The sequence below is a fragment of the Bos mutus genome, chromosome 25 (genome assembly GCF_027580195.1).
Source record: "Bos mutus isolate GX-2022 chromosome 25, NWIPB_WYAK_1.1, whole genome shotgun sequence".
Classification (NCBI taxonomy): Eukaryota; Metazoa; Chordata; class Mammalia; order Artiodactyla; family Bovidae; genus Bos; species Bos mutus.
Window position 1 is genome coordinate 851,660 of NC_091641.1, and position 13,333 is coordinate 864,992.

The 13,333-nt window shown below is 40.6% G+C and overlaps 1 protein-coding gene across 1 annotated transcript in view; it reads right to left on the reverse strand.

Moving 5' to 3' along the window:
- Positions 1-1,133: 1,133 nt before the first annotated feature.
- Positions 1,134-13,333, reverse strand: part of LOC102284405 (cytochrome P450 3A24) — a 37,679-nt gene continuing 25,479 nt past the window's right edge. The window contains exons 7-11 of the mRNA XM_070362253.1: positions 13,016-13,082; positions 9,483-9,643; positions 6,453-6,679; positions 3,952-4,114; positions 1,134-1,597 (exon numbers count right to left, since the gene is read on the reverse strand). Coding sequence (XP_070218354.1) covers positions 1,502-1,597; positions 3,952-4,114; positions 6,453-6,679; positions 9,483-9,643; positions 13,016-13,082 — 714 coding nt within the window. The 3' untranslated portion in view covers positions 1,134-1,501. The remainder of the gene's footprint in view (positions 1,598-3,951; positions 4,115-6,452; positions 6,680-9,482; positions 9,644-13,015; positions 13,083-13,333) is intronic.

The window sequence follows — 13,333 nt, forward strand, 5'->3', positions numbered from 1 at the left end:
TAGGCTCTGGCTGCCCTGGCCAGGCCACGCTTCAGGGTGGACACTCCTTTCTCCTAGCCTATGTTCCCACACCCATGCCTGGCTGCTGTTTCTGTGGATACTTCCCCTCTCTACACAGTCTCCAACTCGGAGCCACTGAGCCCCCCTTCTCTGCCCACACCCTGAATGTAAGGCTGCCCATCTTCTGTGCTCTCCCAATGGCTTTAGGACTGGACTATCTAGGAAAACCCTAGCAAGGAAGGGGTTGTGGATGGGAGGGGCAGAAAAGGGAAAGGAAGGGCTGTGTGCAGCTTCTGATATCAACTGAAACTGACCAGTGACTGTAGCCTTTCTCCTCAATCAGCTCACCAATCAACCATCTTTTATTCCACATTCATTATGTTAAGACAGTTGGGAATTGAGGATAGAAAACAAAGACACTTCAAGAAAACCTGTTTCCTGACTTTCAGAAATATCAGGGGAGATGAGCTGAAAACTTGTCATCAAAACTAATAACATAATTATATGTGCACTTGTTGTTATAAAAAATATGTGCTCAAAAAAAGTAGATTTAAACCATGAAAGATAGCTCAGTTGGTAAAGAATCCACCTGCAATGAAGGAGACCCTGGTTCAATAACTGGTTTGGGAAGATCCTCTCGAGAAGAGATAGGCTACCCATTCCAATACTCTTGGACTTCCCTTGTGGCTCAGCTGGTAAAGAATCTGCCTGCAACGTGGGAGACCTGGGTTCGATCTCTGGGTTGGGAAGATCCCCTGGAGAAGGGAAAGGCTACCCACTCCAGTGTTCTGGCCTGGAGAATTCCATGAACTGTGTAGTCCATGGGGTCACAAAGAGTTGGACACGACTGAGCAACTTTCACTTTCATACTTTCTAAGAAATGGGCAATACACTGGAATAATTCTTACCTATGTAATATAACAAACAGCAGTTTTGAAAAAGGCCCCACCCACCAGGAATTGTGACGGCCGTGTTTAGTCACTGGCTCTCTCTGATTCAGTTGTACACATTCCCCCTAAAGTGTAGGATGGTATCCTAACACTTTTGTAAAGAGATGTTTATGGAGTTCCTCAATAGAATATTAGATTTGAAATATATAAAATAAAACCTGTGATATATTAAAACACGTCAGAACTTTAGTCACCACAATAATTCTTGTTTTCGTTAATTAGCTGATAAAACTGTTGAGACACTTTCTTTCTTGATTGTTGCTCTGAAGGAGTAGATGTTACTAACTGGGGGTGGGTGGAGATGGTCCTTTGAGAATCAGCTAAGCTGAGTGTACATATCTGGCCCTCATTAGTCACCTCTTTCATATTACGCAATATATAAAAACACAGACACTGAGAAAGCGAAACAAATGTGTGGATACCCTAGTCATCCAGCAAGTGCAATAGATGAAGGCTGTCTTTATTTCTGAGTTTTATCACAAAGTAAATCAAGTCCCCTGAAACTGTGGGACACAGCTCCTTGAAGAACAAAGCCCAGGTCCTTAGAAAAGTCAAGCTCCACTTATGGTCTCATCTCTGAGCACAACCTTCAGAACAATGGGTTTTTCTGGTCTTAAAAGTCCTTGACTGCTTATTTTCAAGGGGATCTGCAACAGTTAAGAGAACCAATGAATGAAGCACCACCAACAAGAGAAGCAAAATAGACAAGATACATTACAGACAATAATGCTTTACAACCATATACAAGCTACTTTAGCATCGTGTATCTTTGATTTTTTTAAACTACCAATTCAATGTGTTTAAAAGCTATAGGGATGGACAGGCTGTCAATATTTCCTTGATTAAACTTTAACAGTTTATGACTTTCAGAAAATTGGTCTATTTAACTATTGTTATAAAATATATGGGCATAAAGTCATTTCTAGTACCCCCTTACTATTCACTTAAAAAAATTGTTTTAATTCCTCTTTTACTGAGATATAAATGATTAATGGTATAAAACATTTGACTTACATATATGTGAAATTACTACCACAATAAGTTTAGTTAACATCCATCAACTCATAAGAGATAGAAAAAGAAAAAATACTGTTTTCCTCTCATGAGCACTTTTAGGATCTACTCTCTTCTACTATATAAAAATGTCAACTATAAAATTTATCATTTTTTTTAATTATATTAAAAATGTCCATATAATCCTAATTTTATGTATTTATCTATAATCAGAAGTTTGTACCTTTCGATCACTTGCATCCAGTTTCTTTTCTTTATCTTTGATTCTCTGTACTTATTCTGTAAGTTCTGTCAAGACTGGATAGTGAAAGCATTCACCCATCATTCTTGCACAAAATATTATTTGAACACTATGCCTATGAAGCATTTTGCCTGTTTTTTAAAACATGCCCTGGTTCCAAGTGCAGGGCAAATGGTGAACTTCTGAAGACCTACAGTGGTTTGTCTGAGATTTTTAGCCCCTTTCTCACCCAGTCACTCCTTCTGGGTTGGGGGAACCAACAGAGTGACCTTCTAACCTCAGTTGACTGAAGGACAAGCAAGGAGCTGTGGAGGGAGAAGCTCCAGCCCATGGGGTACTGGGTGGAGCTTGCAGCGGCATCTGCCCTTCCCAGGCGTGCCCGAGGCCCCCTTTCTCTCAGGGCTGAGTCCGCTGTGTGTGCACATTTACAGGACGCCCACACAGATGCCTGCAAGTAAAATGGAAACATCTCTATCCTCCTCTTCCCTGAGAAAACTACTCAAAGGGAGCAGCTGCTTACTAAATGCATGACTCCTAGAAATAAATGTTATTTTAGGGCCATGCTTGAGATGAATCAATGCCAACTGTTCTGTGTGCTCCTCAGAGAGTGATTCCAGGTCTTGCTATAACTGCAACAAATTGTTATTTTAAACTTTCAAACGGTAAGCATTTTCCCTGCAGATAGACACACAGACACACATAAAACAAGCAAGAACACAAATGACATTTGATAAATTTTTAAAATTCAAACTGTCCCATATTTGTGTTCAAGAGCTGTAATCAACTGCAAGTCACTCCTTAAATGTTTGCCCGATGACATCAAGGCACCACTGAGCATTTATGGAAGGAATAAAATAAGGGGACAGAGTTAATGACCTTCTTAGGTATAAAGGAAACAAAGGAACCAAACTAGCTGGTTCAGGGTCAAAGTATTGTCAGGTGGTAGGACCCATGACGCCAGCCTGTGGTACCTGTAAACACAGCAGAGGGGAGAGTGGGCTCTGGCCTGGATGGGGAGGCTGCATGGAGGGGCTCAGGACTGAACTGGAACTTGAAGGGGGAGAATGGACTGTAGGGTGGACAGGAAGGACATACAGTCATTCTGAGAATGTAAAGGGAGCCCAGCTGGATGGCAGCAGGATTCCTGGCAGGTGAGGGGCTGTGGAGCCCTTCCCATCCAGCAGAAATGCTTTCACTCAGGGATCACTGTGGCTGCACAGGAGGATCAGTGGGGGTGCTCTCAATGCCACACTCTGGGGAAATTATTTTAGAGAGTCTGAGATGACCTTAAAATCGGGATATTTCTCCCCAGTAATTTCTTTATACAAATAGTGGCTGAGAATCACTGTCAGGAGAGCTTTCTGTAAGTTCCCATGGAGAAGGGCATCACTGAAAAGTCATGACATGGTCATCACTGCTCTCATGACTTTGTACAACATTTTCCTTCCTTCTAGTGGATGTGACACCAAATTTAAAAGTTGCTCAAATTCACTGGACTTTGTGTAGTCATGTCGTGCTAACTGCCTTGACTCTAGATGACTTTACAGTTGGGTCTTTATGAAGCCACAGACTTAGCCCTCCAGGGATGAAAGACAGTTAAAGGTCACAGGTGGATTCAGACAGATTCTCTTTCTAGTAAGCTAAATTATTATTTGAATAGATCACAACCTTATAAACACAGAGAGATAAACCTCAGTTAAAAAATTCACAATAAAATATTACTTATGCAAATAATGAACTGCTAACCTGTGTTTCTTTACAAGGTTTGAAGGAGAAGTTCTGCAGGACTCTGACGATAGCAAGTTTCATGTTCATGATAGCAAACCTCATGCCAATGCAATTTCGGGGTCCAGTTCCAAAAGGCAGGTAGACGTAAGGATTTATGCTGTCCTTGTTCTTCTTACTGAACCTGAATCCACAACAGTAGATGAAAAAGTGAATGAAACAGAAAAATCACAGGAATTCCAGGTCTGAAGTTTTAACTTAAACCCTCAACCAGTAGCATAAGGGAGACTCCTGTGGGTGGGTGACTGAATCCTGCTGTGGTGATTTGCTGTGAGAAAGGTAAGCCCCAGGGCCTTCTCATCCCCAGACCCCACAGGAGCTTTCAGTCCTGGTGAGAAGATGAGATGAAGGATGTTTAAAGAAAATGTATCTTTAAATATGAAATTTACATTCAGGGTGGTGAGATGCTCACGCTCTGAAAGGCAGTTAGGAAATGAGACTGGTTGAAGGAAGAGTGGGTTCCTGCCTCTGTAAACACTGACATTGGTCATGTGCTCAGAGATGAAGGAAGCAGGAGAAACATCTCTGAATATTTAAATTGTTAGTTTTCTATTGTTTTCCCTTTGCCCTCCTCTTGTGTGGGTATGTCTCTTTCTCCCACACACAGAGAATGCTGAGGTCAGTAGATTTATGAGGGCATATGACTCAACTCTACTCTGGTTCAATCACTGATTTTTGTGTCTGTCATTTCCACAAACTGATAAAGTCCTTGATAGCTAGACCTCTGTTTTATTCAAATTTGACTCTTCAATATTTGAATTTGGAGAAGTGATAATGGCATTACGGTTGTGTATATTATAAACAGTCCTATTATATATTCTGGAAGAATACAGATAATGTGATTTCAGATGCATGGAGAATTAGTCAAAGGGCAGCATCTGAGTGGTGCAGACCTGGTTGATGGCTGTTGAGCAGGGAATGGACACAAACAGATACATTAAAAATGATTCATAGACATTTGCCTATAGAATATACAGTGTATATGTCCAAAACTCTTAAAATGGCTTTAACGTTTGGATTTCCCACTCCCTGGCCCAGACCCTGACACACACAGGTGAGCACTAACTCTCTGCTTGACGGCTGAATGAATCAAAGGGAAGTACAGTGAGTGGTCTCTGGTTTTAGGTTCCTGACGCTGCAGGAGGGGAAGCTGCTGAGCTTGAGGGTGACACAGAGGTTCCCCGGTCCAGAACAGAGGACTTGGTGGACTCTGACTCTTCTTTCAACAATGCTACGGGTACAGGTTATGCTAGTACTAGGGACAAAAAGGTGAACGAGACACAGTCCCTGCCACCAGGGAGCTTATGGTCAGGAGCTCATAAAATGCTAGATCCCAGATAGTACCCTAAAATGTTCAATCCAAATTTTGTTCACCATAAAATAAATGGAGAGCATCAATTATTTCCAGAATCCCATCTGTGCCCAAAGCAGAACCTGGTTCTGAATTCCCAGAAGACAATGGTTAACCTCTCCAACTGGGGTGTCTAGATGTCTAGAGAGCAGAGGACTTCTCTTTGGAAGGTCAAAAAACATGGAGGCAAAAGGGAGCTGGCCCAGGTCTACAGCCACAGACAGAACCAGGCCACCTGTGTCTCCTCCATCCTCACTGAGGCTGCTGGAACCACCTGGGATGAGACTGCTAGGTCCTCAGCCTACATCCCAAAATAATAATGGAGGAAACAGCAGCCAGTGTTTAAAGAAATGGAAATGTGGGAACGTTAGTGACAAATTCAAAGAACTAACGAGAACAGACAGAAAGACTTAAAGGAAAAAAAACCAATACACCTAAAATAATATAGCTGTTAAGTAAATTATAGCAGATGCAACAATATATATATATATATTAAAAACACAGAATGTTGTTTATAGTTTACTGTTAAATATAGTAAGCAATTGAAAAAAATCACACTATATATAATGCCATTCTAAGTTTTAACAATCTGTATATGCATAGAAAAATGTCCTCAGGACTTACATTGCACTATTAATGAGGCCTATCTTAAGGTATTGGGCTTCCCTGATGGCTCAGGGGTAAAGTATCCACCTGCCAATGCAGGAGATATGGGTTTGATCCCTGGGTCGGGAATATCCCCTGGAGAAGAAAATAGCAATCCACTCCAGTCTTCTTGCCTGGAAAATCCCATGGACAGAGGAGACTGGTGGGCTACAGTTCATGAGGTCACAAAGAGTCGGAAATGACTTAGTGACTAAACAACAAAAAAGCTTAAGGTTTTAGAAATGTACACAACTAAATTTTTCTGGTTTTTTTTTTTTTTTAGTTTATGGTTGGTAAAATTTTTAATCAAATAATATCATTCTTGGAAAAAGAAAAGACATTTAACAATAAAAAGATGTAAAATAAAATGATTTTATAGTCACATATTTGTCACCCATAATGAGAGTCATCAGAATACGCTCTGAGCAACTGGATCAGGAGGGGCCCCTTCCCTGGGCTCTTGTACCTTTCAGGACGGAACTCCTCAGGCTCTGGCCAGAGCTGTGGGTCTTTGTGAAGCACAGAGATTGGCACCGTCACTATTGTCCCTTTGGGAATGGACACCCCATGGATTTCCACATCCTTCTTACAGAGCCTCTCAAGTCTAATAACAATAGGAAACATTCTGAGAGTCTCATTCACCACCATGTCAAGGTACTCCATCTGTGCCAGGACATCATAGGTCGGAGGGGCCTGGGAAGAAAGAAATAGATTTTGATAAATTAAGATATCAGATCAACCTTCAACTCCATCTATGTAGACCTACTGAAATGTTAGGAGCTCCAGGGAATAATTTAAATTGGTAAAGGATCCTAGCATTTGTATACATTACTATCATGTCCTTTGACCTCTCAATGCCCATTGAGATGAAACACCACAGGTTATCAAGGAGTGTATTTTCTCTCTTATGAAAACATGACCGACAGACTAGGACTCTTACTCTTAAGTGAAAAAGTCCAAAGTCAGTGTTTCTTTTTCTTTTCACTTTTTTTTACAACAGTCTCACAAGATTTTATTTTATTTTTTTAAAAGAATAGATGGAATTTTGTTTACAAAGAATCTGAAAACAAGGTTCAGTTCAGAGGGTCAGGAGACATGAGCTGGTCAGGGATTGCTTGACAGGGAACCATAGAACTTAGTTTTTTTATTCTTTTAATTGAAATATAGTTGCTGCAGTTCAGTTGCTCAGTCGTGTCTGACTCTTTTCGACCCCACGGACTGCAGCCTGCCAGGCTTCCCTGTCCATCACCAACTGAGGCCACACAACTGTACCAAGGCAAGAGCGTGTAAAAGAGCAAATCCCCGATTCTCAGTTGAAGACTCCTGACTGCTCATTCTCTTCATCACACATATACAGTCTGGAAACAATATATGAAAACTCTATAAATAATTTGGGGAGAAACAAGTTCCTTTCTAAACCAAATCTGCAAATGAAGAGTATGAATGAGAACACAATTTCAGATGCAGGGAGGTTACAAGAGGATCAGAACCCCACCGTGTGCTGCTAGAAGGGTCTCTTATTTTCCCTGCAGGTGTGACCCTAAGGCCTGAAGGTCTAAACAAGCCATTGCAGCCCCAGGGTCCAGGTCTCCACACACCACAAAGAACTCCAGTTTGTGCTAAGATTTGAAACCACTGGGGGTGATACATGGCTGTCACGTGGGGTTATATTTAAGGAGCAACATTATAGAGGGTAAGAGTGGCTCAGGAGCCAACACCCTGGATCACAGCTTGACTAGATCACCACCATGTACACGAGTAGTGTCTGGAAGTATTTCATCTCCCTGTAGCTCAGGTTTCTCATATGTTACATGGAGACAGATGGAGCTGACCCTCCATAGGGTTGTGTGGCAGAGACACTCACTGCTCACCCAGCATCCATGTCAGCCCCATTTTCCCCATCCCACTTGAAGTTAAGGCCAAATCAGCCAACAGGCTGTGAGATGATTATGTCAGTTCAGAGACAAATCATTTGAACCCTGGAAAGCAACTCTCGAGTTCCATATTCCACAGATGACAAGAAGGTCTCATGTTCCAGATAAGGCAGCTACAAGATGGTGGAAGCTCTGAGTCGGTTTTCCTGAGTAACTCTGTGAAGCAGAGCTGTCCGCTCCATCCTCCACTAACAATCCATGTTGAATCTGTAGACATAGATTGAAGTAAACCTCTGCTATAAAAGCCCCTGAGATTTCAGGGCTCGTCCGTTACTGAGGAATAACCTACCTCTCCTGACTAATAATTTCTCAAAAACTAAATGCATTCATAAATAGAAAGTATTTAGAACAGACATATATAGTAAGAAGTACATATTAGCCAGTAGTAGTGTTACTGTAAGTATTCTTATAAAAAGGAGAGAATGTAATGCCTTAGGTAACCTCAGTTAGTGACCATTCAATCTTCTTGTTATCAAGAGAATCCCAATATGGGGTTTACCAGAGAAGAAATATCATCTCTAATTTATGCAGGCCCTACAAAGTATTTGAAGGACCTAGGATTTGAAAGGTCATAAGACTTGTCCAAAACCAGTCAGGTCTCATACTCATGTCCTCTGTTTCTTACCATATATCCTTTCTTGTACACCAGGCTTCACCTAGTCTAAAGTTTACAGCAGGCAGTAGACTAAATGAATGGTCCCAATTCTCCACCATTTCCTCTGTCCATTCCCTTCGCCATTAACTCTGTGGTGCCCTCCCATTCTGACTCAGGTTGGTCAGGTGGCTCACTTTGAACCAGTGGAATATTCACTAAATGTAATGCTAGCAGAGTTTTGAAAGTCACCCATGGGATTAGGCCTCTTGCTCATGACATCTACCACTGCCTTGAGAAGCAGACATGTGGAGATTGAGACACGTGAGGAGCATGTGTGGAGCTGAGTCAGTCCAAACACTTAGCTAAGGCCAGTCTAGATCAGCCAATGCACAGACCACAGCAAGTCCAGCCAACATCAATAGATAAATATGCAGACACCATAAACTTGGGCAGAACTTAGTGAGGACAAACTGCAGTCCATGGAGTCACAAAGAGTCCAAAATGACTTAGCAACTGAACAAAAACAAATGCAGACACCAGAGTAATAAGTGATGCCACTGAAGTTCAGTGAATTTAGTTGGGATTATTCTGATAACTGATACCGCTGGACCAGCACTTTTTTCAAAATACTTACATTGCTGTGAGTCCAAAATGACTTCCTAAATGTGCAGTGCTCAACTGCTTAGTCTTCTCAACAACAAATGCCAGGCTCACTGTCCAGGATTTCCCAGGCAAGAATACTGGAGTGGGCTGCCATTTCCTACTCCAGGGGATCTTCCCAACGCACCTATTGAACCTGCATCTCCTGCACTGGCAGGAGGATTGGATTTTTTTTCCACTGCACCACCTGGGAATGGAGGTAAATGATTTGATGCTTATGCTTTGGGCAAAAACCTCCTGAGAGTAGAGAGAAGACAATCATGCTAAGGCTTCACCTTCCCCTCTCTCTCCAGGTATCATCACTCACCTTATTGGGGAAAGTCACATCAATCTCCTCCTGCAGCTTCTGCTGGACATCAGGGTGAGTGGCCAAAATATATAAAAGGAAGGAAAGAGTATTGCTAGTGGTCTCATAGCCACCAAAAATAAAGATAATACTTTGGGCCATGAGTTCTTGGTCAGACAGAGCTAAAAAGAAAGTCAAGACATTTTAGGTAAAGCATGGCAATGTAAAAATCACAGTTTAGATGATGAGACATTCCAGTGAAACTCCCAAACCCTAGGGAAATCATGTAAAAGTAATTTAGAATCAAACTGAGATCGATTTCCACTCTGTGTCTGCCTCACAGAGCCAAGAAAAAGCCAAGAACTGTCTTAATTGAGTTTTTCCCAGGTCTATACTATTCTTGGCCCTCTGTTCCTGGCAATTTCATACGCCCCACCAACACAGCTGGGTATTTTAAGAGATAGCATTTGTGTCTAAAATCTACAGTGTTATCAATGTCCCCCTTAGAGAACTGTAAAAGAACTTTAGCTCCAAGTAAAATGGAGTAGCATTCCCTTCTAGAATATTTTAAATTATTCTAGTTATAGTTTGATTTTGATTTTTTTGAGATTTATGATACTAAGGCTATATGATAGGGGAAATTAAATTATATTTTATCAAAACTTGTTTCTAGGAACATAAGAGTACAATATTGGGCTACAGTTAAACTCTTGCTACTAAAAGAGTGGTCCATGGACCAGCAGCATGAGCAGGATCTAGAAGCCTAATACAAATTCAAAACTAACTATGGAAACAACACATGAACTTTCATGAGATGTGGAGATGTATGTGAACAATGTAGCCTGAGAGGCATGGATTATGCCCTTGAGAGGCACCAGGTAATACAAGACCTGGGACATAAGTCTTCAAGGGGAGATAGAGATATGTATAGAAGCTGCAGAAATCAACAAAAAGCTTGAAGAGTTGTGATGATCCTAGTCTAATCAGTGACATTAAAATAGCAGAAGAAAGAATGTGTGCATATAAGGACTTAGGCCAGTGTGAAATATAGAAAAATTAGGTCCAGGGAGTACAATTAGCAATGCTGATTCAAGTCTGGCCTGAAGGTCATCCTCTCAGTGTACATCCCCCTTTCTGCTCTTCTTTATTCTTATCAAACAGCCCTGTGATTATACACTGGTCTCCATTTTTATTTTCTCCCAAGAGACCAAACATGCTCAGGCTCTCAGCTATTTGATGGGACTGAAGTAGGATCTTTGTTACTTAGAGCACTCAACTCAACGTAGTACCTGCCCCAACCAACTGATTAACAATAAAAGCAATATAAAATGAGTGTAATAAAGATTTAGACAGTTCTAATTCCCAATGATGATATCTGTGATGTTATTGTGGATAAATTCAACCATCAAATTCTTTCCCAGTTAGCATAAACTGCAAAATACTCAAAGTTTAGAGTTGTGCTGTCTAATATATGATTCTTCAAATTTTAATTGATTAAAATTAAATACAATTTATCATTCAGGTTTCAGTGGCACTAGTCACATGTCATGTCCTCAACAGACATTTATGATAGTGAAGCATCTTGAACAAGACAGATACAGAATATTTCCTTCATCAGTCCCTGGGTTGGGAGGAATCTCCTGGGGAAGATGAAATGGATAGATAGAATCCAGTATTCTTGCCTGGAAAATCCCATGGATGGAGGATCCTGGTAGGCTACAGTCCATGGGTCACAAAGAATCGGACACAACTGAGTGACTTCACATTCACTCACTCAGTGTCATGTCAGAGACTTATGTCTAGTGATTACTATATTGAACAGAGCAGATATCGAATATTTCCTTCATCACAGAACATTGTATTGAATAATGTACTTGGAAAAATGATAAATGATAATAATAGATAGATAGAAGTAGTGTACACACAGGAATAGACATATTGAGAATGGGCTGGAATCAGTTTATCCCTGCTTTCAAGAACCAACTTTATAAAATTAATAATTTTGTGAGGTTATCACAAGTTATCACAAATTTTGTGAAGTTATCAATCCATTGGTAGCTTCAAATTAATCATATAGGAGTATTCATGTCATGGAATTAAAACACACCAGGGTCTTTTTGTTTGAGAGAGAGCATGTTTATATCAGTGATTTGAGGTAGATACAGAAATCTTTTTTTTTTTAACACCTGTGTAAAAATAGTTAATGTTCTGAAAGTTGTCCACTGAGAGGATCTAGAAGCAAAGAAACCCTAGTAGCAATGAGCATTCCTAGAACCCAAATTTTGGGTTCTAAATACCATTTTCACTAAATGGAACCAGAACTTCTTAGAGAAATGGCTGATTCCAGGGGAAATAGAAGAGAAAGCTGGAATGCCTTGCATTAGGAAGTGAGGAAGTTCTTGGAAAATGATAAATGAAAAGGATACAGGATACTGTGTATACAACAGTGGTGGACACACATCATTATACATTTATCAAAACCCATAGAATGTACAATACCAAGATTGGACCCAGGTGTGAACTATTGTCTTTGGGTGATAATAATGTATCAGTGTAGGTTCATTGATTATAACAAGTGTATCACTCCAGTATGGACTTGAGATATTGAGGAAGGCTATATGTAGGTGGGGGCAGAATGTATATTGAGAAACCCTGTACTCTTCAATTAAGATTTTTAATTTCTGCTAAAAAAATAGCCTATTGAAAAAATTTTCTCAGGAGAAAAAAGTAATATATATATAGGAGCCCACTTGAAAGGGCTCCAGTGTACAAACCTGAGAGAACTTGAAAATCAAAATGAAGAGTGATGTGAGAGAGTAAGTTAGCTATTCATGAGATATACTGATATAAATAAATAAATGACTGGGGGAGAATGGAGAGCTCTCCTATGAAAGAACATCAGCTCATAAATACAGAATAATGATGGGTTTAGAAAGGCATCATGTTTTAATCATCATAACCGTAACAATGGTTTCAACCAAAAGCCATCCATGAATGGGTGACATCCATGAATGTCCAGTGGGTGACAACTTGAAGAGGAATAGAATATTTACAGTTTCAAAGTCTTTTCCCAGAAATTACGTGTTAATAACAAAGGGGAAAAAATTATACTTTACAGTAGAGTAAGCTGGTGAAAACAGGTTTAAAAGTGTTCCAAATTAAGGTCACCAACAATGGGGCAATGTGCCCCCTGATGAATGAAGGGATGAAGCCTTGATGCAAATATTCAGACAGAGGTTCTGACTTGGTGGGTCTGGAGGAGCCTGAGAACTGATATTGGAACCAAGCTCCCCAGAGGTTCAGCTGTAGTGATCCACATCATAACTGACTTCTGGGCATGACATCCTTGTTATCCTTGTCCTTCGAGCTCTGAACAAAGTTGTGCCTGCAAACTTCTAGGAAGTACCACAGTCTATTCTTTCTTTCTGCACAAGTGTCTTTCTTCAATTTGGCCTAAATTCCCATCTGCCTGGAAAACTTTCTGCACATTTTCAGAACTGCCCCCTACCTCTGCATCTCCCCACTGTGGCCCCTCTGAAGCTCTCCTTGGTTACCTTTATGATTGTCTGTTTCTTTGGAATTCTGGGAGTTAATCATCAGCTGAAGAAAGTCCACACGTGGCTGTAAGCAGAAAGAAATTCTATGAAAGAAAGTTACTTGTGAAGTCATAGACAAATCAGCAGTGCAGTATTTAACCTCTTTCCTGAGAGTATGGCCCCTTATAGAGCAGAAGTCTGACTAGTATTGCCTGAGTCCTCAGTGAACTAACATTCACCTACAGACCTTGGAGAACATGATGTTTCCCAGAGAGAAACCTGCCATCATGTCAACTGCTTTTTGGTCCTCACTCTTTCTGATCTTTTGTTTCTCTG